Source organism: Anser cygnoides, chromosome 17 (genome assembly GCF_040182565.1).
Source record: "Anser cygnoides isolate HZ-2024a breed goose chromosome 17, Taihu_goose_T2T_genome, whole genome shotgun sequence".
Taxonomy (NCBI): domain Eukaryota; kingdom Metazoa; phylum Chordata; class Aves; order Anseriformes; family Anatidae; genus Anser; species Anser cygnoides.
The window spans coordinates 13,302,631-13,327,198 of record NC_089889.1 but is presented as its reverse complement, the minus strand read 5'-3'; the positions used below and the strand labels follow the sequence as shown (position 1 = coordinate 13,327,198).

Below are 24,568 nucleotides of genomic sequence, written 5' to 3'. Positions count from 1 at the left end.
GAATATTTTAAAAAAATATCCCAAAGGACTGTTTAGTATGGATTTAATGTATGGTTTTTTTTTAATTTTGATTTTTATGTTAAAATTAAATGCTGTTAATTTATTCATGTCAGTGAACTATTTTTCTTTTCTTTTAAGTCTTCAATCTGTGGAAGTAAAGACATTTGGTTTAAAAACAAAACCATTATGTGTTCTTATTCATAACCACTTGAACAAAAAATGTAATTACTGGATAAATTAAAAAACACTTAAGAAATGTATGCAGCCTCATAAAAAGTAGACAATGAGCCTACTGGAAACATGTTTGAAATTAGCCTGTTCAGCTGCACTGTATTGCAAAAACATGCAGTAACAAACTACATGAATCATGGACAATGAACTTCTAAAATTGTCAGGGTTTTGAAATCACTAAATTGAGGAGATTTTGTTTAAGAGCATCTCATGGGTGGGCGGGGGGATCTAAACAATTTTTTTTATTTTTATTTTTTGACTCGGAGAAAAGTTAAAGACTGTTTACTTGTATTATATTCATAATTTTGTTCTCATCATTTTCCTCTACCCTATCCTTTCCATTCCTGGGTATTGTAGGCATCTGGAGAGGAAAATGTGGGAAACGGTAAAAATGATGCTTGATTAAATTAGACCCAAGACAATCCTTACTTATACTGCAAAAGCTAGAAGCTGTGCTTGTGAATAACCATAGTGTCTATCTCAAATGTGTGAAAAATTAGGAACAGTTCAAAAAAAAAAATCCATTTGCTGCTCTTCCAGCTAAGGACTAAAATTGACCAGAATTTACCTGAAACTTTTTATCAAGACTGTCAGTCAAAACAAGCAAACTCTGAGTTTTATATTCCTGGAGGTTAAAAACAAACAAACAAAACAAACAAACAAACAAAAAAAAACCACAAGTATAGATAATGTTAAAATAAACCTTTCATTTTCCTTATGAAAATTTTGCAAATCTTAGTTTTCTGTGTGACTTAGGTTAGCAAAATCCTTATAGATTTATCTTTATTAAGCTATAAAACTAAAAAATAAAATTTGAGCAGAGAAATACAAGATTATCTGTCTCTTATTGATTTTTGTTGCCTTGCATTTTGAAGTAATTTGTATTGATTGTGCCTTTGTAATACTTGGATGTCGAAGAAGAGGCTAATTTCTAAGAAAATTGGAAAATGACAAGATATAGAATTATACAAAGTCAGTAGTACAGCTACCACTGTTGCATTTCAGTTAGGATTTGGACTTATTCTCATATAAACACGTGGGCCTATCATGACAATAATGATTGTACTGGAAACAACAATTGAGAGGGGGATGTTTTTGCAACTTAGGCTTCTAAGCATTTCTTTTGCCTAGAAATGAGTTACCTTTGACGTGAAATGCCAAAGACGACTTCTTTTTGATACTGATGAAACTTGGCTGACCTCCGGTTCTGCTCCTGGTGTAAGAAGGGCCGAACTCATAACCCTGCCTGAATCCAGCGCTCAAGCCAGTTGTATTGCTCAAGTAAAAATTTTTGTTATAAATCTGAGGTGCTTAAAAGCACAGCAAAGTTGACGTACTTTAATAACAATAAACCCAAGCGATTGCTTGACATTTCAGATTTGTTTTAGCTTTCTGACATCTTTGTTTTTTCCTCCATGTTTAGTTTGAAGCAGAAGCAACACCTGCTGGTGAAAACGAAGTCTACGAAACTGCTGAGCCATCCTCCTGGAAGAACAGGTTTGATCATTACTGTAGGCTCTAGTAAGGTGTTGTAGAATAAAATAATCTTGCCTATCACTATTTGGACTCTAATTCTGGGAGGTGTCCAGAAGGGTAGGTAACTGGCTCCTTCCCAGAGCGCTTACCAATAGTGAGGGGTAAGTGTGACACAGCTGATCTCCAGGAGGCTGGAAACTCCGCTCTAGTTCAGAGTTTTGGTCTTGCTGCTTGCAGTTTAATACACTGGCAGAATTAATTAGAAAGTTCGTATACCTTGCTACTGCAGAAAAATGGTTGGTTGGTCAAGGTAGAAAACCCAATGGTGTTGTTCATGTTCATCGATAAGTTGGCAGTAAAAGAAAACAGGGAATAAAACTTGAATACCCTGAGTTGGGAAACACGTTCCACCACATACCATCTAGGATAATTATGCATGAGCAAGTGTCACTTGTGCTTGTATATGATATCTGTAAGTGGAACAATTTCTGTTCTAAGTAACACTATCGACAGAAGACAGCAAGGGAACTCTCCTGGTTTGGTACTCTGAAGTGAAAGATTAGGCTATAGTGATTTCTCATGTCTATTAAATTGAACATAATATGAAGTCAAGTAACCAGTAAAAGACTTAAAGAGATTTTTTTTCAGTTTAAAAACAAAGTGAACTTTGCAACGCAGAGACGTGGCCAAAACTTTCAACTGATAGCCCTGCACAAATGCAAACAGAACAGCAACTCTTCGACTTTAAAACATTCACTCACAAAGGAAATGTAATTACAGTGAAAGATATTTAGTTGAAAGAGTTGTTAGCTTTCACAAGAATCCCGAAAAAATGGCCGAAGCAGCAGTGTGAGGATATTAACATTTCTCCCCCGAAAATGGATTCGAATGATGTGTTAGGCCCCAGTGTGGGTTATCTTAAGATGGGGAGAAAATCAAGCACAGTAAGTCATTTCTACTTGGAAGATGCAGAAGAGAAATGCTGACAACTGGTTGTACCGTTTGGAGGGTAAGCAGCCCATGGAGGAAACATGAATACACTCTTCTGCAGGGTCTAATTCTGCAAAGTGTTGTTGCTCTCTGGGATAAATAATAAAGTGATCCTCGATTTCAAAATATTTTTATAATAAGAAAAACATTTTTTTTTCATGTTAATGGATGTTCTATTTCAGAAATGGAACGGATGCTTTATAAAAGTGTTTGTTGTACCCTAGGCATTACTTAGTAATTGGACTTATAACTGAAGCTGGAGTGTATTAATGGGGAAGGGTGTGTTTTTCAACCTTTGCTGGTTAATACGTGTTGCTCGACAAATTTGCAAGTGTCACATTGTGTTCTCTGTTTATGAGACTTGTCTCCAAAAGAAAGGGGAGTAATATGGACCAGAGTACTCTACTCTGCTGCTTCTGGTTTGCCAGCTTGCAGCAAGTGCTTTCTAGAATATTGGCAGTTTGATTACTTTGTCAGCTTTGTCCCTTACCAGTTCGGAGCTTTCACAACACCTTTGTGGCACTTTGATCTCCTAAATGAAATGAAGGAGGGTAAAAGTCTCTCTCTCCCTGGAGTGAGTTTGTAGTTTATTTGGCAATCTAGTATGTTTAAAAATAAAAATAAAAAAGTGCACCTGTAGCTGAATGTGAATATTTAGATTGTGTGTTTGAAAACACCAGTATAGCCCCAGTCTTTGCAAGACAGAATCCTGTTTGGTGTGACAGTGACGTGAACGGGGCTTGATAGATTTGTCAGTGGCAGAACACACACCGTGAGAACGCCGGCCTGGGTGGAAATTTTCTTTTAGCCCAAATTCTCTCTCTCGCTGTGTGCGTAAGCTGGGTGAATGGCAGTGATGCCTGTTTGTCTTAGAGATTTGTTACTATGAGGTAAGTCCAAACAAACGCCATTCAGTCATTAGAACAGATGCTAATCTTCTTAATTTATTACAAAGAAAATAATCGAAAAAAAAAGCCTAAATAAGATTAAAAATCATGATAAGGAAAGCTGCCATTAGGCACGGAGGGAAAACTTTTCCCACTGAATGACAGCACTGAAAACGTGCTACATTTTCTATGGAATCATAGAATGGTTCTATAGGTCCTACGATCCTATGGTTCTATAGATTCTGTGATTGTATAGATCCTATAATCCTATTGATTCTGTAGATTATATGATTCTATAGATCCTATAGATTCTATAGGTTCTACGGCCCTATAGATTCTATGGGTTCGATGATCCTATAGATCCTATGGATTCTATGATCCTATGATTCTATAGATCCTATAGATTCTATAGGTTCTATGATTCTACAGATACTATACATTTTATAGATTCGATGACTCTATAGATTCCATGATTCTATAGATCCTATAGATTCTATGATCCTATGATTCCATAGGTTCTATGATTCTATAGATTCTATGACCCTAGTTCTGTCCCAAAGCTTAAGTTTCTAAACAAACTTTGTGTTTCGGACGGTGACAGTCGCTTTGTGTCCCCCGTGCAGGGTGCAGCAGCCGGTCCGTGTGAGGTTCAGGCTGCTGAGCTGTGACCTGCACCTGTGGGTTCCTGAGGGCTGGACCCAGCAGGACACCGTGAACCTTGAAAATCCCGAATTTCGGGGTTTCTTACGAACAAAATCCTCAATAATGACACGAGACGGCTTCACTATGCGGCGGGCCCCCCCCTCCTGCAGCCGTTACCCGGACGGGGTGCCCACCAGCCGCCCCCGAGCCCCATTTCCATCACCCCCCCCCTCACCCCGACCCCCCTGCGCGCTCCCGCCTGCGCGCCCCCGGCGGGGCGGGGCCGCGAGCCGTGAGGGGAGGGGAGCGAGTCGGGGGAGGGAGGGAGCGGAGAAAAAAGGGGGCGGAGCCTCCCGCCGCGCCCCGCCCCCGCCCGCCGCGCGTCACGTGTGTCGGCGGCGCCCAATGGCGAGGCGCGGTGCGGCGGGCGGCCGCCATTGCTGTCAGAGCGGCGAGAGGCAGCGGCGGGTGCGCGAGGGCGGCCGGGCGGGGCCGCAGCGGGGCCGCCGCCAGCAGCGCTCCCGCGGCCGGGCCCGGGCCCGGGCCCGGGGCCGCCGCCTCTCCTCCTTCCCTTCCTTCCCCTCCCTCCGCTCCCGGGCTCCTTCGGCCGCAGCAGCGAGCGGAGGGGCCGCGGCCTCCGCCGGGCGGCGCCCCCCCGCTCCCCGCCGCTTGCAGGCCGCGGAGCCGCTCCGCCCGCCGCCGGGGGGGGGCCGCGGCTGGGCCCTGAGGGAGGCCCCCCCCCCTTCTTCCTCCTCCTCCTCCTCGCTTCGCCCCCCCTCCCCGCCGGGGGCCCCCTTGAAGCAGCGCCGCCCCGGCCTCGCCGCCGCCGCCTCACGCCCCCTGCCGGCCGCGCTGCCCCCCCCTGCCCCGGGCTGGGGTCGGGGCTTAGCGCCCGGTGCTCCCCCAGCCCCGCCGGGCCCGGCCCCTCAGACATGCCCCGCTCCGGCGGCACGGCTCGCCGAGGATCATGACGGCGGCGGCCAACTGGGTGGCGAACGGGGCCAGCCTGGAGGACTGCCACTCCAACCTCTTCTCGCTGGTGAGTGGGCACCGGGGAGACAGGGCGGGGGGGGGGGGGGGGTACCGGGGGGTGGGTCGCGGCCGGCCCCGGTGGGGGGTTTTTTAGAGCCCCGCTGCGTGGGGCTGCTCCTCCCGCTGGCTCCTCCCTCGGCTCGGCGCCCCGGGCTTGCTTCGTGCTGCTGCGCCCTCCCCGCGCGGCTGCTGGGGGGCAGGAGCTGGATGGAGCGGCCCCCTCCCCGGTAAGGCGCTGCCAGCCTGTTGGGGTCCCTGCTGGTGGGGACAGGCGCCATTTCGGGGGCTGGGGGCCTCTGTCCTGGCACGGCCCCGCTGTGTGTATGGGGCTCGGGTGGGCAGAAATGCTGTTTGTTTGCCTTTTTTTTTTCTTTTTTTTTTTCCCTTCGCTGGAGGGAAGCAGCTGAAAATGGGCTCTGGTGGTTAGGCGGATAGCCGAGATGTCATCCTCCCGTCTCGTTGGTGATCGACAACTTTGTACTCGGCTCGGTTGGTTTAACGCTGCAGGAATTACGTTATCAGCCAGCTGCAGCTTCGTGAGCTAAATTTGAAGCGAGAAAACGGTCTGTTTCCGTGTAAGGGCAGGGCCCCTTGGAAGTGGGGCTATTGCCGTGCCTTATTTTACCTGCCACCTGCAGGAGCCGCGTCCCTTGTGGCGGGGCAGCAGCCGGGTGAGTGGGAGGGCTGCTGGATCATCCCCAGCCTTCTCCTGCTGCTGGGGCAGGAGGAAGGAGGAGCTCACGGTGCGTGGCGTGGTACGGCTACCACAAACTTGGAACGCAGGCTTGGCTCTGGCATAGAAAAGCTCTTGGTGGGTAGCATCTCCCTTAGCCAGTGCTCTGCAAGAATTGGAGGTGGGTGAACACATTGATTTTTAGGTGTTTTTTTTTTTCCAACAGAAAGGAAGAGACTATTGTTAGCTCTCTTGTAAGAATTAAGGGAAAAATAATGGAAGGGAAACTCAAAATGTGAATGATCCGTCTTTTTGTTTAATATTTTTTTTTCTGTTGCTGTACGTTTGTTATTTTGCTTCTGTTGGCTTGTTTATGTCTGTATGCTTTCCGTATTTTGCTCATACCTACTGAGAATTTGGGACAAGAGCTGTTGTCATTTACGCTGCTAGGAAACTGGCCCAGAGATTCTTCCGCGAGAATAAATGCAGTTCTTATCTTTGGCTCTTTGATGAACTTTTACGTTACTTAGGCTTGTACGTAGGCTTTTGCTTGACAGAGTTTTCTGGGACATACTGGTGTACAGCAGCGCTATGTGTGTGGAGGTGCGGGGATTGTTACAGGGATCCTGAATACACGCAGAGAAAAAACAATAAGCACGAGGGAGACGATCGTATCAGGTTGTAAGAGCGAGGTGGTGAATGTTTATCCTTTACCTATAGAGTTGTGAGGTCCCCGTTTGTTCACGGAAAATCGATTAGCGTGTTTCTGAGGAGCATAACTTCATGTAGCTGCAAACTGCAGATCTGTCATTGGCAGCAGTAATTGGCGGAGTGCAATTAGCGCGTGCTAGAACGTGGAGTTGTTTCATAGTTGTTGTGGGTTGGTGTCTGCTTTGTTTTTCACCCTACTAGGGAAATGTTAAATCTTTACATGGGTGCGTAACGTCGTCAAAATAAATCCAGCCGAATTCTTTTGCGAGTGGGCTTAATAATGATAATGAGTTTAACGTGCCACCCTTTAATCTCCGGTGTGATTTTGTGAGAGCTCTCCATACCTGGCATGGGGTGCTGTGCATCCAACTGCAATGCTTTTATTGTTTCCTGGCTCTACGTGCTAAAAATAGCCAATTAAATAGTATTTTTTCAAACGTGTATACACGCATATATACAAATGCACGGTGACTATTAGTGTGAGTTATTTTCAGTTACATCAGTGTTTGCTGGGGTTCACATACCAGTGCAGGGTACTGGGAAAGGAAATACTGACTGGGAACCTGTGGCCGACAGCGGTTGACCTTTTCACCTCAGATTGTCATATTCTTTCAAAAATTTATGAAGTGTTAAAGGTACAGTAGTCTGGATTACTAATTAGAGAAGCTTTTGCCAATCATTTACTTTTGCAGTGCAGCAGAAGAAAAGGGTGCGCAACCCCGCTAGCCGTGGATGGGAAATCACCCGTCTTTAGGAGTGCGGTGAATTGCGAGGCTGTCCTAAACCCGTCCTGCTGGTAGGCGCTGGCTGCTAGAGGTCATTGTTTATCTCCCGCTTTGTTTTGGGCTGGAATCGAGAAGGAATGCTCTTGCCTGGCGAGCTGCAGCTCAGAAATAGGATTTCTGCGTGCTTGTGTTGAGGCGCACTTCTTCCCACGAGCGCTGGTTTCCGAGGAGCGCCGTCTTCCCAGCCCAGAGCAGCCCAGGCTCTGCTGCGAGTCTGTGCTGGTCGCTGTCGTGGATTTGGGTTGCTTTGGCAGTTCGGGAATTGTAGCTTTATTTTTGTGTCAGCTGCAGGCAGCTTAGAGAGATGACAAGCACCGCTTTTTATTTGAATCTTTTCAGGGGAAATATTTTCTGAAAGTATTTTATGTTTGTATGAAAAATATTACCTAAAGCTTTCTAGTAACCGATTCTGCTTTATTGGTGACGTCCAGAATGTGCGCAGGTCTGTAGCTTACAATATTTCACGCGAGGGGAAGGTGTAGTCTGACGTGAGTCTTACAAACCTGGCTTTGAGCATCCAGTCACTGAAAGAGCTCTCGGGCTTGCGCAGCTGCATGTTGTGAGGTGTCCCCCTGGACGCGGCGATGCGCAGGGCTGCAGCCTGCGCCGTGCATTGTTCTGCGCCGAGGCAGGAATCCAGCGCCCTTTGAGAAAACGGGGTGGTGTGTGTGCTCTGCCGGGCAAGGCAGCGTGCACAAAGACTTCTGGGCTTCTGCTGTAAACGTCAAGCGTCTTTGAGCAAGATGATGCAAGGGTCGCTTCGGATATTTGTCATCGGAGTGCACCTCGGATGAGAACTTGTCTGCGCTCTGCGGGGCGATGGGCTCATTAAAACACACCAACGGCTGCGCTTCTAGCCCAGCAGGAGAAGAAATTGTATTTATCCGAACTGTTACGGCAGCAGTCAAAATGTCTGCTGCTGTTTCGGAAAAAGACTGTTTGTTTGTCAAAACATTACTTAATAAGAAAGTGTTAAGGGCTGGTTTCATTAAATCCTAATGAAGAGTTGGCTATTAACTATCTCCAGACAAAATGCTGCGAGGTAACATGCTGGCCCTGGAGTTTTAATACCGTCCTCCTCTGAATAATCCTGAATCACAGAGGTAGCCTTACTGAAATTAATTTGGTTCTTCCTGTGCGTAAGGGTTAATCACGCGAAGGCTTGCACGAGGTGCCGAGACGTTTCCTCACCTGTCCGGCTTGGCTGCTGTGGTGATCAACAGGCACGAGTCGCTCTCTGAAACGGGGCCGAGGTTGCACAACATCTCGTGTGCCGCAGCTGGAGAAGGCGGGCAGAAAGGTGTCAGGAGTGACTGAAAATGTGGAGCAGCTTTCGTGTGATGGAAGGTTAGATGCTGTGGGAGGCTTCAGCCTGGAAAAGACGACGGTGTGCTCGGAAAGCCATACGAATTTATGTAATGCCTGGTAGCATCTGCTGTCAAAGAGGTCGGGAGCACTTGTTTGAATGCATTCTTACAGAAACCTGCTGCAAGAAAGGGCTGGAGAACAGGAATTTGGTCTTTGCTCCTGCTGGTGCTCCAAGTCGAACTTACAGGGTCACTGGGGGGGTTCTGCATTCGGCTCACCGGCAGTGACAGGAGCTGACTTCGATCAGTGGGTCTCGTGGCCATTTTCATAATGAAACTGAAAGGGGCCAAGGGGATCCGAGAGGGCGTTGGAAATTTGTTCTTAAAGGTTTTTTTTGTGGCATCCGAAAGTGAAGATCAGGAGTGCAGAGTTTGCTGTAGAAGTTCTCTTGGTTCTCTTCAGTGGTGCATAATTGTCAGTAAAAGACTTCGTCGTAAATGGTTGATTGCCCAACCAAATCCATAAGCAGTAGGAAATGAACCGGTATTAGCTCTTGGTTATCAATGCGGGGCTCCAAGGCAGGTAGGATGCTGCCTCTCTGCGTGGTAGGTATCATGCTTGTTTCGCATTTTATGGAGGTGTGACTTCATGTATATATTTTTAAGAAATGGAATTAACTGCGGAAATTTCCCAGCAGTATTGGATTCTTCAGTTACTTTTTCTTCTGAGTTTTATTGGGTAACGGGGTAGAAGTAGAAAAGCTGCATTAGAAAGCTTTCTCACTTTAATCTCATAGGAGACTATTTATTCTGAGTTGGAAGAATCTCGGGGGGTAGGCTTTTTTGTCCTGTCAGAGTATTCAGGAGTTTAACGGCGTCTCTTCAGGTGTGAGCTTAAAGCAAATAGGTGCGGGTTCCCAAAGAGGTTGGGGCAGAGCGGCGTTCAAAGCCGTGCTACCTTTAGCTTGCCCCCTCTTGGGAATGGAGTTGATGTGTCGGGCAACTGACCTCTTCTGAATAACACACAAGGAAAATCAGGAGGAGTTGTATTTGCAGATCAGGACAAGGTGTGCTGAAGGGTCCTGAGCTAGCCAATGGGAAATATTTGAGGGAGGATTTCTTGACCTCCTGATGAGGTTCTGAGCACACACATGGGGCTGGGAAACCTTGCCCAAGGACCACATCCTGCTTCTTGTAGCAGCGTGAATCCTTTGGAGAGAGGGCTGCTGTCAGCATTAGCACAATTCAGAAAATACTCACATTGCAGTGATGTGGCTGACCTGCTTATCTAGGATTTTTTTTTTAGGAATCGCAACTTTCACTTGCTCTAACACTAGCTGAAAAAACCTTTCTGGATTTTTCTACATAACTGGTGCAGCACTGACATCAGAACCCTGGATCTCAACAACATTTTGATCCCAAGTTTTTTTTTTCTTTCCCTTCTGCTTCCGAGAGCACTTCCTAATGTGAGAGAGATTAAAGAAGGAACTCTTTAATCCTATATGTAGACATTTCTTCTATTATTTTCCTCCTTTACAGTGCAATTGTCTTGACAAAATCCATAGAAACTAAAATTTTCAGGGAAGAAACTTCTGTGAGATAGCTGCTGAACGTGTTAACTGGATCGGGTTGGTCACTAGGTGAAAAAGGAATTTTTATGGATGTTCTTCCTTTTTTTTTGTATCTCTAATTATTCAGAAATGCTATGCCTTGGTGAAGGGTGTGTGTGTAGATAGACTGCTCTTTAAATGCCCGGAGGTATCAATGTTACAGGAATTGCATACTTTGTAATCAGCTGAACACTTGTGCTTGTTGGGTAAAGCTTTCTGGTTGCTGCTGAGGGCTCTCAACCTTCTGTCTCTGCCCTGGGTTGGTTGCTGCAGGGAATCCCCACCCAGTCCTCACTTCTACCCCCTCAGCTGTGGCAGCATCCTTCTGTCCATTTGCCTAAACCATCCCTGCTCTTACCAAGCGTGCTGCTACAGTTTTCTGTCCCAACCTGTGGCTGGGACCACGTTGTGCCTCTGCTTTCTCTCGTTGTCTTCACTTGCTCTTGTATCTCCTGTGTTACTGGGACTTATTCCAAAGGTGTCAGCCCTGTTCCGTCCCTGCCTTTTATTTTTTGTTTTGTGCCCAGTGAATCCTAACTCCCGTAGGTGCTGTTGTCATGAAACATAAACTACCATCTTTTGATTGTTTTCCTAGTTTTTTCTAGCTCATGGTGTTTGATGAAGTTTACCAGTGGACTTAATTGGGTTGCTGTCCTGAACCCTTCTCTTAATCTTGTGTGTGTGTGATGCCTGCAGGCAACTGAGTAGCTCTGGCTAGGTGCAGGTCTGTCCTGGCTCTTGTCCCGAGGCTGACCAGCTCAGCTTTGTACTCTCTCGATCCCTGTATTCCTTCCCCATTTTGTGTTCTCTGCATGAGCTGTGCGCTGCTGTTTTCCCGCAGAGTCCAGCACAGTGGGATTTGGGACTTGGTGGTGCCATGGTAACACAAATAATATGAAAAAAATACTGCACTGATTAGAAGTATGCTTGTTTTAGTATTATCCTGCCAGTTTTTAAAGTGCACGAGTGTTTTCCCACATCCCAGTCCTTCTTGATTTGTTTATACAGTGTGTATTTACACGGGGGGCATCCTTCTTGCTCAGCCCAAGATTCACTACTGCTTGCATTTGAAGCTCCTCTTTCCCAGCATTTCCTGACATCAACTGGCAGTTTCCAAGAGAAACCAGCTAATAAAGACATATTCCTCTATCAGGCCCCACAGCACCCCTCAAACACGGTGCTGAGCTAGATTCCCTCTGCAGGTGCTGCGAGGTGCATACGCGATGCTCCCGACAGCAGCGTGCGTCGCTTCCTGCTGGGGCTTCAGTGAGTTACGTGGTCTTGGGTTTCCATGCTCTAAAATGGTGATGATGACTGAAAACAGACCATTTTGCCGTGTAGTAAGTTTAACTTTTCAGGTCAGGAGCTTTCTTTGCTCCTTACTCAGTAAGGTGACGCCTGCATTTTCGTAGATGACAAATCTAAGAGGTCTAAGCACTCTTTTTGCTGGCTTGTTCAGGGATTTTTGATTAGTTTTGATAAATTCTGACTTGCTTCCTACCTCACTCTGTTGAACAGTGTTATTTCTTACTGAGTCATTTGTGGCTTAATTAACTTTCCAAAGCAGAGTTGCAATGGTGCGTATGGAAATATGACTTGAGCTTTTAGTGACGTTCTCTCCTTTGTTTCTTTGAAACAGGAAATTTTGTGTTGCTGTTGTCTAATGTGCCTCTAGGCAATATTTACGTTGATGTGACTAACACAGATGAGGTCAAACATATGCAAAGGTCTTGTCCCCATGCTAAGGAACGAATATAATTATCTTCTGAAAATGGAGAAAAATGGCTGGTCCTCTAAAATTAATTTTTTAGTGTAAGATATGACATGCTTTTATTTCTGGATCACTTCTAGGTACTTCCTTCCTTCTCTCACCAGCCACTGTTGCAGGGTAACGTACCACTCTCAGCTTTCTATGAAAGGAAAATAGTATTAATTACAGGGAAAAGATGTGCTTCCCCTCGACCCTTTCATTTTTCTCCCTCCCCCTTCGCTCTTTTCTATGCCTTAGTGACCATGAAAGGATTCACGAGCTCATGTTTAAGCCCAGATCAGGCTACTGACATAGCGAAAACCTCTTCCTCTGAGCTCTTGCCCTGTACCCATGACTTCTTTCTCCCCCCTCCAGTGCTGGGCAGCAGCATGGGTTGCAGCCAAGTCCGAGTGGCTTTGTGACCCCAGCCCGTGTGTCAGAGAAGGACGTTTAAAGCTCGTTCAGTAAAACTACTTAATTCATCCTTTAGTTGCAAAGGAGTTATGCTGCAGTCAACGCCTTGTTCTTACAGCTCTATATTTGTGCATAAAAGATAGTATTTTGTCAGGACAGAGGATCAAAAAGAAAACTTGGAGGTAAACTCCTCTATAATACTGATCCAGGTGTTGGCACCCTTCTATTTTTTGGTTATGGTGCTTTCAGAGCTAACGGCTATGAGATACAAGTTTCAAAATGTGTCGGTGTGTGACAGTACAAAACCTTATTTTTTTTCTCCTTGGAGTCTCTAGTTTACTCGGAAGCTTTCAGATCTCGTCTGGTACATCTGCACTTGCTTAGGGTCGGGTTTTTCGAAGTCTTGGTTCACAGTCATAGGTGGTCTGCAATGCTACTGAATTTGTTGCTGGGGCTAGGCAAGCTATGAAATCAATTCCAGGAATGTCTTGCAGTAACCATGCCAAACACTTTTTATACAAAAAAATAATTTATCTGCTGGCAGAGTAGGCTAATTGGTTAAACGACTTGGTTCTGAATTTGCTGGTTTCATTGTTAGCCTGGTGTTTCTGATTATTTAATTCTGTTTGTGTGTTTTAATACAATTTTAAGTTGAGTTCTCTGAATTTCCAGAATTTCCTGCTGGTAAAAGGTGCTGGATCCTTGTATTTGCAGGAGTGACAGTAAGAAAGCTGGCAAAGTAAATCTACATGACCAGTCATGTAGTGGATTTACGCACTTCCTTCTATATTAAGGAAGATTCATATGGAAGAATTCTTGAGAGGGGTAGGCTTTTTTTTTTTTAAGGCTAAGGCCTTTTGGCAGGCTGCCTACCAGTTCAAGCATTCCTTGCTGTCCCTGTTGAGGGTGGACGGTGTTGATGCTGGAGGACGGAGGCTGCCCACCTGTGGATGTGCCGCAGCGACCGTCCCAGCCCACGGCGAGGAGGCTGGGCCAGGGCCGGTTGGGGCAGGCAGCGCGAAGCAACCACGTGAGCTGCTGCCGGTGGTCATGAAGCAGCTGCTCTTAGATGTGGTGTTCAAAAATGTTTGAGTTCTCAGCTCTGAGATGCTTTTTTTTAATAAGGGAAGAAAAGGAACTGCAGTCTTTAACTCAGTAGGCCAAAGTTTACTCTGCTTGGGTTGTTATTTCCTCTCCCCCCTCCTCCTCCTTTTTTACTGCCCATATGTCAGATTACTTGGTTTGGGAAACATCTGATAGTCCATTGTATGACTCTGATGTTTGATATTTCCTTCCTTCTGTTAAAAATAAAAAGTTAAAGTTGGGGGAGAGAGAAGATTCCTTCGTTTACTTGCAGATTTGCTTTTCATTTCTCTCTTGTTGCTGTTGACATGTCTTCTGTCTTCTTCTTTCGACTTACTTCTGGACAACTTCTTTTCTGTGAGAGGGGATTTATTTTAAAGTTTGGAAAGTGGGCAGTTACTTAGTTTGATTATGTCCTTTTGAAGGGAACGTGGATACCTAATCATTCACTCCCTCTAGAGCGAGGGAAAGGATTATTTGGTTAGTACGTTGCACATTTGTTTGCTTTCTTTTGTGTGCTATCTGAAGTGGCTGAAGAGTGCGGTGGTAGTTCTCATTTTATTATCTGTTCTCAGCTGTCTGCTCGGAAGCAAAATATAATGGGTTCCCTTTTGTGGAGAAACTGGCCGGAGTGCTGTGGAGCTCTGTGCTATCTTTTGGCCTGCTCAGTAAAATCGTGGCATAACCTGACCTGCAGAGGTTCAAAGATCGTAGTGTTAGGGAGGCCTTACCACAAATCTTGTTTAAGTGCATCAACCACAAAAGGAGAATTTTACAAGCTGTCGTAGGAGCTGGATTACAGGTTAGTAAACACGTAAACCTAGGGTCTGTTAAAATGTAAACAAAGCATTCAGTTCCTTCTGTCTGTTGACCTGGAGAAGATGATGTGCTTCCAGACATTATACAGCACACATTGATAGATGTTTGTTTATCCTCTCTGCTCACTTCTGACATGGGTAAGCTTCATTCGCCTTCCCCTCTTCCACATAAAAATGCCCCAAACAAAATCAAAACCCACCATGTCTTGTTTTTAAATGCTTTTGTCAGTTTTCGGTTTAAGGGATAGGCATGTTATCCGTGTAGGCAGATAGATCTCACCTAGTAGTGCCTAGTGAAACCTGGGTTCCTACCTATTCGCTACCTGTTTTGTTGTTGAAATTGGCTTTTCAATTTCCCGTTCTCGTGCTGTGGCTCTGACATGACAACGTCCTAGTTCTTGCACTCAGACTGGTAAGCAGGGGTGCGTGCGAGTGCATGCCTGTGCGAGATTGGGTCACGTGCCTACCTGAGATGTTGCTATCATATTTCAGTTTCCTTATCTTGTGTATCTCGAATATTTTTGACTTGAAAGCGTCTTTTCAAGTAGTGGCTAAATCTCAGCCCTTTGGCTGCCGGCCATGCTTATCACATTATCCTTGTACATCTCTGGTGAACCTCGTCGCAGTCTTTATGGTGGAAGGAAGAGAGCTGGAGCACCAGGCACCAGTTTGGCACCATCCAGTTAACGGGCTGGAGATCTGTCAAGCAAAGCCATTCGCTGCAGCGGAAAGTTGTTGATCTACCCTAAAGGTCATCTTCCAAGAATTCCTTATTTTTTTCTTGCTTGTGTAAACCCCGCTCCTGATTTATGCCACCCTTTTCAAGTCAGTGAGTTAATTTGGCATAGATTTCTTCCACTGTGTGAAATCTTTAAGCTCTTGTTAGTGGGCTCTTATCCTTCCTACTCTAATTTTGTAAGCAGATTTTGTCGTTTAGCAGGTTTCCTCTTCTCCCCCTTCATTTTATCATCTGAAAATTTTGAAAAACACTTTTCTATGCTTTGATTCCAGGTGTTTTCTGCTGTGAAAGTGGACGTTTTTCCATGTCAAGTGGCTGTTTAACTGCAGGAGTGCTTTTCCCTCTTGGCCTGTGCTTATTTGGCTTCTTTATTAATAAAGTATATGCTGATTTCTGATAAATATTTGAGAATGCTTATTAAGGTCTTCCACTTCCACAGATTTTCCTTCTCCAATGGAAGCTTTAAGAAATTCTGGGTTATAGCTGTCTGAGATGCTGGACTCTAGGAAGGTGCTGTTCTTTGTCATCGTGTGCTCCTTCTTCTTTCTGCTGTGTTTTATTTTAGACTTTTCGTTTTACTATTTAGCCCTGAAGTTCTGTGGCTGTTGGGGTATATATCAGCAGTTTGGGCCTTTGTATCAGGTTACTTTCTTCTATGATTGCCACTCAAAAATTCTTTGGCAGCTTCTCCATCTGCCAGGACTGCTGAAACGAGCATTAAGCTGGAGCCCGTTTATATTCTCCACTGGGAAGGATGGTAACCACCTCAAATTCCTGTTGAGACTGGTGTGACTTTTGTGTTTTGGAGCAATCTGTTAATCTTCCTAGCTGCCTCTTCTCCCTCGTACATGGGGTTGTGCTGACATCTAGGAGAGGGGGGAAGAAATTTTTCTGTTGATACTGGTTAGTTTTTAGGCACAGCAGCTCCCACTGTTAGTTTGTGGCTCTTATGGATGGTATGTATGGACTTTGTTTTAAATATCTTGGTTTTCTGGTCGTCAGGACCGTGATGCGGTATCTGAAATGTTCTCAGGCACAGGACTCCATCAGGAGTACTTCTGATAATAGGATGTTGCTTACAGCTAAATCCTTCACCGAGACTTGCAAAGATAAAAGATGACCTACGAGTACCCCGATGCTGCTGCTCGTCACCAACAGCTCCGAAGTAGCAGCGCTCAGATAATCTGCTCCGGGGGGGAGAGGGCAGCGTGCTGCGGAGCGAGGAGAGGGAGCCGGCAGAAAGCAGTCTGGGGCACGCTGCTGCTGCTGTGTGCCGGGCGTACTCAGGTGCTTGCTGGCTTTTGAGAAGAAATGAACAAAAAAGGGGTAACTTGTTCATCCTTTTTTAAAAGATCCTTAGTGGCTCTCCTTTGTTTTCCAGCCACTTGACAGCGTGTGTGAAGGAAGGGAATAAAGTCCAGTGTCATTTTGCTACCCATCAGGTGCACACGTAGGAATGGCGCTCAGCCCAGCTGATGGCCTCGCTCTTTGAAGCGTTCAGCATTACATGGACTTTCTGTTGGCCATGTGAAGGCCGTTTCAGTATGAGATTTTTTTAATATGCTGGTTTTTGTTCTTGAATTCAAAGTATGAAAAAGACTGGTGCAGGATTTTGTTTGCGCAGTCACTCTAGCCGGTACCGACCTGCCAGTTTCTTTGCAGGAATGCCCTCTGGAGCTTGACACAGCGTGTGTGGCATGGGACGAGGCTGCTTTGATGCTGTGGGGTTCCTGCCTTTCCCGGGGACAGGAGGGTAAGCCCCGAGGGAAGGGAACACAAACCGTTCCCCCTCTTTCGAATGGAGAGGGTAAAGAGGGGAGTGATAATATGTACTTCATTAAATGGTCTGATTCCAGGAGACTGCACAGCATTGGGGAGGATTTGTTTTATTATTGTTGTTTTGAACCCAAAAGAGTTGCAGAGCTGGGAATGTGAGAGGTAGGAGACAATGTCTGCCTGCAGCTGCTTGCTGCTGCTTCAGGCTGGCTGTAGCCACTCGCACGACCCAAAAAAGCATCTTTTTAGCTAAGCCATCTCCTCTGTTCCTTGGGGGATGTATGTGTGTGTACATTATTTTTCTTGTCTTTGTTCTTTCTATTCACTTGACAAGGACTTCAGCAGATGTTACTAAATATTTTATTTCAGTGGGAATGGGGGACGAGAGTTGCTGTCGGCGTGTGCTGTTTGCCCTGCTGGAGGCACGCGTCTGCAGTGCTCCTCAGTCCCTCTGTCTCCATCCTTTTGTCCTTCCTTCGTACCGAGGTGTGTCAGGATGGCATAAATTTTGTCTGGTATTTGAGTGGCTCGAGCAGAGTGTGAAGTGGTATTTTGTTGCCGTGTGAGGATGATGTAGTGAAATGAAACCCTGTAACCAAAACAGATGGTGCTAATCTTGAATCTGTCTGCAAGATCTTACAGCATTTAATTAAAATGGTGGTGTAATTCCCATGGCACCTTTAACTACAGTTTAAATTCTTGGACTATGAACTAAGGGCTTCCTTATGCAGATTTTTACTCCTGTGAGTAGTCCTCAGTATGAGTCTCTAGTGGCTTCGAAATAGCTACTTACTTGAATGGAGCTCTCTGAGATGAGACTAATAAAATTGGCAAATATATATATGGCACTTATATTTTTTACATTCCAAATTGAAGCATAAATTGTAGACTAAAGCTACTTAGCAACTACAGTTTCCCACGTAGATGCAAACAAAAGTTGAGACTAGAGCAAAGGTTTAGATTGCACCAAACTTGAGGGGCTAGCAAATAGATGGAAGGTACTCGGGGCAGCGTAAGATCCTCGCCTTGGCAAGAGGGGCATGCGATGTAGCCTGTACTCATGGTGTCACATCGTCTGTTGTCCTCTGGACTTTGGCACCGCGTTCACTCCAGGTGGGCTGTGAGGGAAGGGGCTGCTGTGCGTGATCCTCTTCGCCTCGGTGCTGCACCCCACGTATGCTCGGAGGTGGGGCTTGCTGGATTTTGGGGGGCTTTTTCACCCGTTCTGACTGTATGAGCTGTCCTAAACAGGAGCAAATGTTTTCCCACCTACTTGGTGAGATAATTTACCTAGAGATAATCTAACTAAAATTAAATAATTTTAAAGAGTGCCATCTTTAAATGCTGATGTGTTTTCTTCATCCACAGGAAATATTTTACTTTTTTTGTGCTCCCTCCAGTTAACTGAAACTTGTTTGTAGAAGATGCCTGACTGACATGATGGTGTGTGTTTTTTTTTGTTTGTTTTGTTTTTAAACATTACTTGCTTCTCTTCTTGAGAGAATTAGAGAAAGTTGTTCGCAACATGATGCGGACCAGACTTTACATGGTACTTTTCAGACAGGTAGTTGGGAAATATTTTAATAGTTTTTTTCCTGTTCCAGGTAGGAGAATTAAGAAAGCTGAAATGAATGATGTCACGTTGGAAGTCTTTGAGAAAGTCAGGGCTGGAGCTGAGGGCCTGGGTGATAGCTGGTGGTCTGCTCATGAGAGCCTCCAGGCCTCTTCTGTTGATCTTTGCCTCCTGTCTGCGTGTTCTTCCTGCGCTGGAGGTGCTGGAGTGCTGATCTGCCACGCTCTGGGACCTTAGCTTTTCCTACCCTCCTGTCCTATATAAAGCAGGAAAAATGGCATGTGGTTATTATTTCTGTATCTTAAAATGATGGCTAAGCTATAAAATGTGCAGGAATACAGAAGGAACCCTACTTTATACTTAGCGTGCCTGAATGCAAGCATTTCTCCTACTTTGATGCTCTGCCTGGTCCTTGCTGTATCCTGGTGTAATCTCTCCGAGGGAGCTTTGTCTAATAAAATGAGTGGACTTCCCCGAGTCTTCTGAGAAGTTAATTTTGAATTGGTCTGTGGATTTCCCATACAGTTTATGTAGTCCGACAAGCATTTGATGGAGATGAGAAGGAAGAAAAAAAGAGGTGGAAGATCTGTTTTGTTTGTGTTCCATCTGCAGGGGCTGCAGAAGAGGAGAACAGTCACAGTGGCTACACAGCACTAATTAAATCTTCAGGACTGCTGGTGGCGTGCCAGAATCAAGTCGGGCGGTGTTACTGGGGAATTGTGATTTTTAGCAGCCTCAACTCTGCCAATCTGAGCGGAGTGCTGTGAGCTCAGCAGAAGAGCCTTCCTGCCTGTCAATTATTTGGATTTAAGATGGGGAGGGAAGAATCACAGCTTAGGTTTTATCTCTACTGGGAATTTACGGTTCCGAGCGCTGTCCTGGAGTGAAGATGGCTGCAGCCCCCAGCTGTTGTGGATGGGTGCGATGGAGTTGTCTGCATTTAGGGCAGCAGACAAATGGTTGCAAGAGAAAGTGCTAATTTGCTTTCTCTACCTCTCTTGAGGGTGTGTATTGGGGATATCAGAGGACTGAATACTCCTGGTGCTTTTTTTTTGAGGTGTATGGTTTTTTTTTCAGATTTTTTTTTTAAGGGGAGAGCTGTTTTGCTCTGCAGAGTGTAGTGGTTAAGGCAGTCAGGAAGGAACCCGTGTTCTTGCTCCTTTTCAAAGGATGGCATGCGGTCTTCTTTCTCAGGCCATGTTTCTGAATGACAGCACTGGCATGGCTGTTCTCACCACTGCCTATTTCTTGGGTATGTTTTGGGTGTGTTCAGGTGCTTCCGTGGAATTTGGGGTTTGAATGCTGGCACTCTTCTCCCTCAATAGCTGCTCTTGGTTGTGTCAGAACCAAGTCCTGTAGTGTGTTGGGAATTCTGTCAGAAGTTGAATGTTAGTAAAGACTTTGGATATTATTGTTAGACTTAGAGGTGTGTTTCCTTTTGTTTCCTTATAGTCTTGGTCCAGTGCATGCAGAGCAGGCTTCTTGCAAACCTTTCATTCTGCATCCAGCTACAGTTAACTGAATCAGATTTTTTCATGAAGTTGAACCTTTCACAGCCCAGTTCTCCAAAGCATATGTTCCTTTAAAAATCAAAGCAAAAAGCCCCTTGCATAATGCATGACTTACTGACAATATTAGTTAATCGTAAGTATTTGTAAGCTCCTTCTTGGTCATCATTTTTAGTGTTTAGAACACTGTAGCAAATATAAGCCCAAACTATGTGTATGGAAAAAGATGCAAGAAAAACAATAGATTGCATCACCTGGCAAGACTTTTGCTATATTCTGCATTCATTTCTAAATAGTTGAGAGCAAAAAGCAGTGTTCAGTTTAGTGCTCAAACAGAAACCAAGACTGCCGATGTCAGTGACTGCTCAGGCTGTTCTAACACCATCAGCTTGGTGCTCCTGGACCTGCTCTGCTGTCCTCTGTCATACTGCAGCAAGTATTTCTGTGGCTGTTGAGAGCAGGGCAAGCTTTCGGTGTGTTGAGCTGCTGGGCTTTACTTCTTGGTTTCCATCTTCCAGTTGGTGAGCTGACTCTGTCCACCCAGTGATCGCGTGATCGCTGGATCTGGTGCAAAGCTGGAGATGGAAACGCGTGGCAGGCGATGAGGAAGAGGCTGCCATTTGGGTCGCAGCCTGTGCTCGCTGCTGAGGTACGTGTGAACGCAGCCACCTTTTGGTTCTTTAATTGGGTCACCAGACCCGCAGGAGATTGGCTGTCTTGTCTGTAAAACACGGCTACAGGTTGAGGGCTTCTAAAAGTAGTGATGTTTGTTTAAATAAATGAATATTTCAACAGCCTCAGTACGGGTGCAGGTATTCTCCACACAGTGTGTTAATATTAAACGGAAAGCTATCTGTAGAGGCACGGACTACGTATGTGTACCTGCTGCAATCTTCTCATGTGTACTACTTCTGGATTCAGATCTTCTCATGAAATCAGTTTTAATTAAACACAGGGACAAAATCTGGAAGCTTGGAGGGATTAGTATTGATGCTTACCTATTAAAAATGTAAGCAGAAACAGACGTATCCAAATAAATGCACTGAGCAGCGTCTCTGCTGCTTTGACCAGGAAATGGCATGTCTGAGATATTATTTGATGCTGTTAACTTCAAAACCCCCAGTCCTTGCCTGCCTTTTCTTGCGTGTCATTTTTTTTACGTGGGTGCTCGCTAGTGGTCGTGGTTAGCTCCGGTACGAAGTCATCCCCCAGTCTGCAGTTAGATGCTCCAGAAACGTGTTAGTGTAGAATTAAATTAGATGCAGCTCTGATGGCTTGTGTGTGCTCTTCTTGACTGTATTTCATCCACGGTATGGATGGAGAGTCCCAGGTTGATACCCCTGAGCTACCAGGAAGCTGTGTAGGACCTTGTCTGCTGTTTCACACAGCTGATCTCTGGTTATTGCTGTGTTGATCAAGCGTGTGGTGCTGTTGAGTAACTTCTTTCTTTTGTTATCCTCCTATTCCATGTTCTTCGTGACCTACTGTGTGCTTCTAGAGGATTACGACATATAAACATCTAACATAATTTTTTTTCCTAGGTTGCTTGTGCTGGCACTGATCTTTGAGGCTTTGTGACTTGCGGCAGTAGCCACCGCCGTGTTTCAGGAGCTCTGCATGTTGCTTTTCTAAGCTGTAGGTAGGGATCCATGTAGAACAGATGCAGATGTTTTGGAGCAGCATGCGTAAGTGCTTTCTTTTAGAGTATTATGTAATGTGTGAGGTATTCCAGCACTACACAGCAGCCTACTGTGGAAGAAACAGATTTTTGGCCTTCCCGTTGGCCTCTTCTTCCTGCTCTCCTGTGCCCTTTCTTGTGCCAGGAACGTGGCCTGCACGCTGTGCCCCTCTTGTAATTTGATTTTCCATCGCTCCGCCCCTCTCTGAGTGGGGCGACGTCTCTGTGAGCCCAGTGTGGCAGTGCTGCTTGGGGAGAATCCCCAGCGTGGGGACTCCAGTGCTTGCTGTGGTTCGTGTCCTGCTGACACGATACAGGGTGGTAGCAGTGTGGGGCTGAGGATGACCGGTGGCTTAGGGACATGCAAAGAGCATGGGCAATTTCACTGCTGTTGGGTCTTCTGGCTGGCTGTCCCCTTCCCAGGGAGGGCCACTGCTGTGCTCCTGTGTGCGAAAAACTTTCTTTGAGGTGTAGTCCCAGGAGCTTTGGTCACAGGTGAGAACCCTGCTGTGCCAGGCAGCACGCAGACAGAATGATGGAAACTTTTACAGGACGTGTCTGTAAGGCCAAAGGAGCTTCAGTACTTTCTGCCTGTGCTGTCAGTACGATGAATGTCACCTTTAGCTCCTCAGCAGCCAACTAGCAGCTAGCTCATTAACAAGCAACAGCCTGCTTCCAGTAATTGCAGCAAAAAAAACCTTTAAAAAATGGATAATAAAATAAACTTGTGGACTTGAAAACAGATCTTTGTGTATGCTATGCACAGCGTGCGGTGTAGGTCAGTAGGCAAAGCATCCATTTGCAAATCACGACATTAGGAGGCACATGTGACTTGCAAGTCTCTTGTTTTCTTTAGGACTAAAACTTGGCCCTCTTTCTTGTTCATATTCCCCATATGTACCGCCCAGAGAAAGGCAAGGAATGCTTGCTATTTAGATGTAGCTTAGCTTATTACTTGCTGGGGAGATGCTCCATTCCTGCAGCTAGTGTTTCCACTGCTGCGCCTCTCCTCTTCTGCCTGGCACTGACTCTCCTTGTCGGGGGGTAGATGCTATATTTGAGCTTTGCAGCTTGCTCCTGCAGCCCAGCTGGCTTTTCCTGTAGGACCGTTTGCGAGCTGAGTACACCGGCTATTTCTGAGCAGTAAAGTGGAGGGTGTGAATGCTTTCAATGAAGCAGTAAAGGTAATAACAGCAGTGAGAATGTGGTAACATGGGCTAGAAACTAGAATACAAGCCCACTGTGGACACAGAGCACATACGTACTGCTTCTGTCTTTGGCAACGGTGCTCACACCAGCGAGCGTTCCCGCTTGTGTCCTGGGCAGGCTCTGGGGGCAGCGGGAGGTGGAGAGCAAGGACGGAGCAGCAGCGGTGTGGGGCCGGATGGGGAGTGCAGGAAAAGCAGGGTGGGAGCCAGGCCAGTGGGCTGGGGAAGGGAAAGGAGGGGTGTGATGGGCGCGGTGAGAGAAATTAATTAAGTAATAGAAAAAAAAGTAGTAGTCTGGCAGTCAGAAACAAAGGGGAGCAATGTTTGATAGCTATGAGTCTCTGCTGCTAAAATGCAAAGGGAAAAAGAGAATGGTGGCTCTCCTAACCTGGCTCTAGCTGCCAGTTCTTTCATGGTTTGAGTACTTTGGTTTCTTCCTTTCTGGTAGTTGATTCTTTGCTTGGCTAGGCAGTGGAACACCTCCAGACTTTCTGATTTTCACTGTCTGTAGAAGAACCTCTTCCCCAGAAGATGAGGTGGCCATTTTCCTGTTCTTCTTATTTTTTTCTTGATAACGAACACAATTTTGTGAGGTCAAGAGACGGTAAATGGCAACTGTCCTTATTCCACTCTCATTCGCATGAGCAAAATAAAAAGTATGCATGACAAACTTAAAGCATCACAGTATGAAACTAGTTTCATGCTATTTTCTGTCAGTCAGTTATGTCCTGTAGCACTTGCTATTTGTGATCTTCAAGTTTCTAGCTTTCAGGCTGATGCCAAAATCACTTAACCTCCAACCAGCACGAGGGAACAGGCCTTCCTCCTCCTCCTTGTTTGTTTTTTTTTTTTAAACCTGTTTTACAGTAAAATGACAATTGGGTTAGGAACACTGAAAATAAGTCTGGTTGTGGTAAAAACCTAACTGAAAGGGTAAGCCAGGTTTCTATTCAGTACTGTTTCTAAAATTGTTTTGCCTTTTTTCATTGGATGAGAAAAGGGAAAATATGGGAATGGGACGAGTTCTTAAATTTGGCTGCTTAGAGCTTAATTTGAGGAATAAACAACAAAAAAATGAAACAAACCGCTAGCATAACGATGTTTTGAAATGAAATGATTTAACGGCTTTTTTTCTCTCCTCTCCTTAGGCTGAACTCACAGGCATCAAATGGCGTAGGTACAATTTTGAAGGTCATGGGGACTGTGGCCCTATCATTTCAGCCCCAGCACAGGATGATCCAATTCTGCTCAGCTTCATCCGCTGCTTGCAGGCCAACTTGCTTTGTGTGTGGCGCCGTGACGTCAAACCGGATTGTAAGGAACTATGGATATTCTGGTGGGGAGATGAACCAAACCTAGTAGATGTGATCCATCGGGAACTGCACAGTAAGTTGTTCTCTTTCTGTATTTCTTTATTTATATTTTTTTGCAGTGGAAAACAAACTCTCATTAAAGCCTTTAATTAGCTACCATATACGATTTTGTCACAACTTGTATGTTGAGACCTAAAGGGAAAAAAAACTTATAAAATTGACTTTTCCAGTGCAAGTGATCTGCAGATAAAGTGCAAAACAGACCTTGAACTTGGGAGAATAACCAATGCCGTTACCTAAATTTGTGTGAAATCTGATGCACTGTAAAATTAGAGTAAATTCAAGTTCAAAGAACAGTTGCAAC

General features: G+C 45.4%; 1 protein-coding gene and 1 long non-coding RNA gene across 3 annotated transcripts in view; both read left to right on the top strand.

Annotated features, from left to right (window-relative positions):
* The window catches only part of LOC136786538 (uncharacterized), an 82,219-nt gene extending 78,809 nt beyond the window's left edge, over positions 1-3,410 (top strand). The window contains exons 9-10 of the long non-coding RNA XR_010825457.1: positions 1,655-1,728; positions 2,356-3,410. This is a non-coding gene — a long non-coding RNA (uncharacterized lncRNA). The remainder of the gene's footprint in view (positions 1-1,654; positions 1,729-2,355) is intronic.
* A 1,279-nt stretch (positions 3,411-4,689) lies between these two features.
* MED13L (mediator complex subunit 13L) overlaps positions 4,690-24,568 on the top strand; it is a 191,383-nt gene continuing 171,504 nt past the window's right edge. The window contains exons 1-2 of one of the 2 annotated variants that reach the window (XM_066978764.1): positions 4,690-5,265; positions 24,040-24,277. In XM_066978764.1, the coding sequence (XP_066834865.1) occupies positions 5,194-5,265; positions 24,040-24,277 (310 nt within the window). In that variant the 5' untranslated portion in view covers positions 4,690-5,193. Of the gene's footprint in view, positions 5,266-5,644; positions 6,113-24,039; positions 24,278-24,568 lie in introns of those variants that run through there. The other variant, XM_066978766.1, reaches the window with a different exon arrangement.